The sequence below is a fragment of the Sinocyclocheilus rhinocerous genome, unplaced genomic scaffold (assembly GCF_001515625.1).
Source record: "Sinocyclocheilus rhinocerous isolate Xijiao unplaced genomic scaffold, SAMN03320098_v1.1 scaffold1348, whole genome shotgun sequence".
Lineage (NCBI taxonomy): Eukaryota > Metazoa > Chordata > Actinopteri > Cypriniformes > Cyprinidae > Sinocyclocheilus > Sinocyclocheilus rhinocerous.
This window is the reverse complement of record NW_015648618.1, coordinates 211,862-213,839: the sequence shown is the minus strand read 5'-3', so window position 1 is coordinate 213,839 and position 1,978 is coordinate 211,862. Positions and strand designations below refer to the sequence as shown.

The 1,978-nt window shown below is 36.5% G+C and overlaps 1 protein-coding gene across 1 annotated transcript in view; it reads right to left on the bottom strand.

The window, feature by feature from the left end:
- Positions 1 to 467: 467 nt before the first annotated feature.
- The window catches only part of LOC107710035 (interleukin-3 receptor class 2 subunit beta-like), a 30,673-nt gene continuing 29,162 nt past the window's right edge, over positions 468 to 1,978 (bottom strand). The window contains exons 10-12 of the mRNA XM_016514717.1: positions 1,146 to 1,242; positions 870 to 939; positions 468 to 569 (exon numbers count right to left, since the gene is read on the bottom strand). Coding sequence (XP_016370203.1) covers positions 468 to 569; positions 870 to 939; positions 1,146 to 1,242 — 269 coding nt within the window. The remainder of the gene's footprint in view (positions 570 to 869; positions 940 to 1,145; positions 1,243 to 1,978) is intronic.

The following is a 1,978-nucleotide window of genomic DNA, read 5'->3' as shown; positions in this document are numbered from 1 at the left end:
AAGTTAAAGCATTGGTATCGAGTTGTCTAAAAATCAATATGAATATGTCTGAAAACATGGCATTTTGTTTGTTATTTTGACCATTTATTTTGTCTAAATGATAAGATTTTGTATTTAAAATTTGGACGAAATGTTACAAAAATTACATATTACATATGTTAGGATAAATTATATTTATATTGATAAATGACATGAAAAACTAACTGAAATGAAATTAAGCTGATTTACAAAAAAATTACTAAATCTAAAACTGAAATAAAATAATTTAAACATATAAAGAAGTATTTACAGTAAATAAAGTAAAGCTTCAGAATATAAAAACAAAAAAAATTTAAACAAAAAGACATCAGGATGTCTAAAACTAAAATTAAAACTGAAAAACTAAAAATAAAAACTAATTTAAAATATTGATATTCATGGAGACAATTAATATTTTTACTGCAAAATGTTATAATTTGATTCATAGCTTACCTGCTTTTGCAGAGACTGACATTGTCTGCAGCCAGTAGTACACAGATGGAGGTTGACTCTTTCTCACTCTGGAGATTTGGCCATCCGCTTGGAGACTTCTGAAAGAGAGAACGATAGAAAAAACAATTATGTAATACATATAACCAGGTGTAATTTGGAGTGGATTACTAGTTATAAAACTTATAAAAAAAGGCATATATGCCATCCTTTTAGCTGTTGTGTACCAGAAACACTGAAATTAAATAAAGCGAAGTAAAAAAAAATAAAATAAAAAAATAAAAAATTTGACAAAAACATTGAAATAAAAACAAATTGAAAACACTATATTAATTATATTGTGCATCAAACTCCAGATTCACCTTAAACATTTACTGTTCCAAGATCAGTTAAAGGCTCACCTTCATCATCCCCTCCAGCACTTTGCTCTTTATGGGCGATGGAATTGATCCCTTCCACAACTTGATCCTTCTATTATAGAATTACACACATGAATAAACAAACACAAATAAAACCAGCCAAATATGAACGACCGTTCCTGTAGCAATACCAGTGTAATGAGATAAGACTGATTTCCAGGGAATGTATAAACTGATTAAATGTATATATTGATTTCAATGTCTGAAATTTTGGATGGATGCATAAAAGCATAAATGTAAATGTATTGTGGGTTTTACCTGTGTAAGGATGGAAGGGTGTTGTACAAGATGACGAAAATCACGGCCACAAACACAGCAGTCAAAATGAAGATTACAGAGCTGATGGGCGATGAAACTACACACACACACAAAGAGTTTTTCTTATACATCATTATGCATATCGAGTTCTGTCCTGTGGGTATCAACTACTTTTGTCCTAAGCTTAAATAATTTTACCCCAGAACTTCCAGAACTTTTCTTTCATCTTTGTTATTTTAAAAGAAGCTCTTTATGAATTATTTACACATTGAGTACTTTGAGTACTTTAATGTAAAAAAGACAGAAGGGCATACAAACACAGGACACAGTTGTCACACTTCCCTTAAGGCATGGAGCGAGGAACGAGGAGACCAGGGATACACGAAACAATAGTCTTTTAATCCAAACATCCAAGGAAATACACAGGGCAGGGACAGACAGCACAGACTCGAACGTAAATGCAAGGGATAATTAACAAACACAGGTGTACTGAATGACTAATTAACTGGGAAGCGGAACACATGGGAAAGAAACTGGGTCACAGAGCACAACAAACAGTCCAGGGGCGTGACATTACTCCCCCCTTTCGGAAGGTGTGTCCTCGCACCGTAGAAACATGGGGAGGGGAATGGGTGGGAACTAGGGAGGAGGCTCAGGAGGAGGACGGACACCCGGGAGGGGGCCGGCAGACAGAGTCCAGGGAGGAGATGACGGAGGGAGGAGCCAGGGAGGAGACAGACGGGGCTTGGAGCAGGAGGAGCCCAGCAGGACCCAGGCCACAGCCATGATGTCGACCCACGGTGGAGCCGACGGAGGGAGGAGCCATGGAGGAG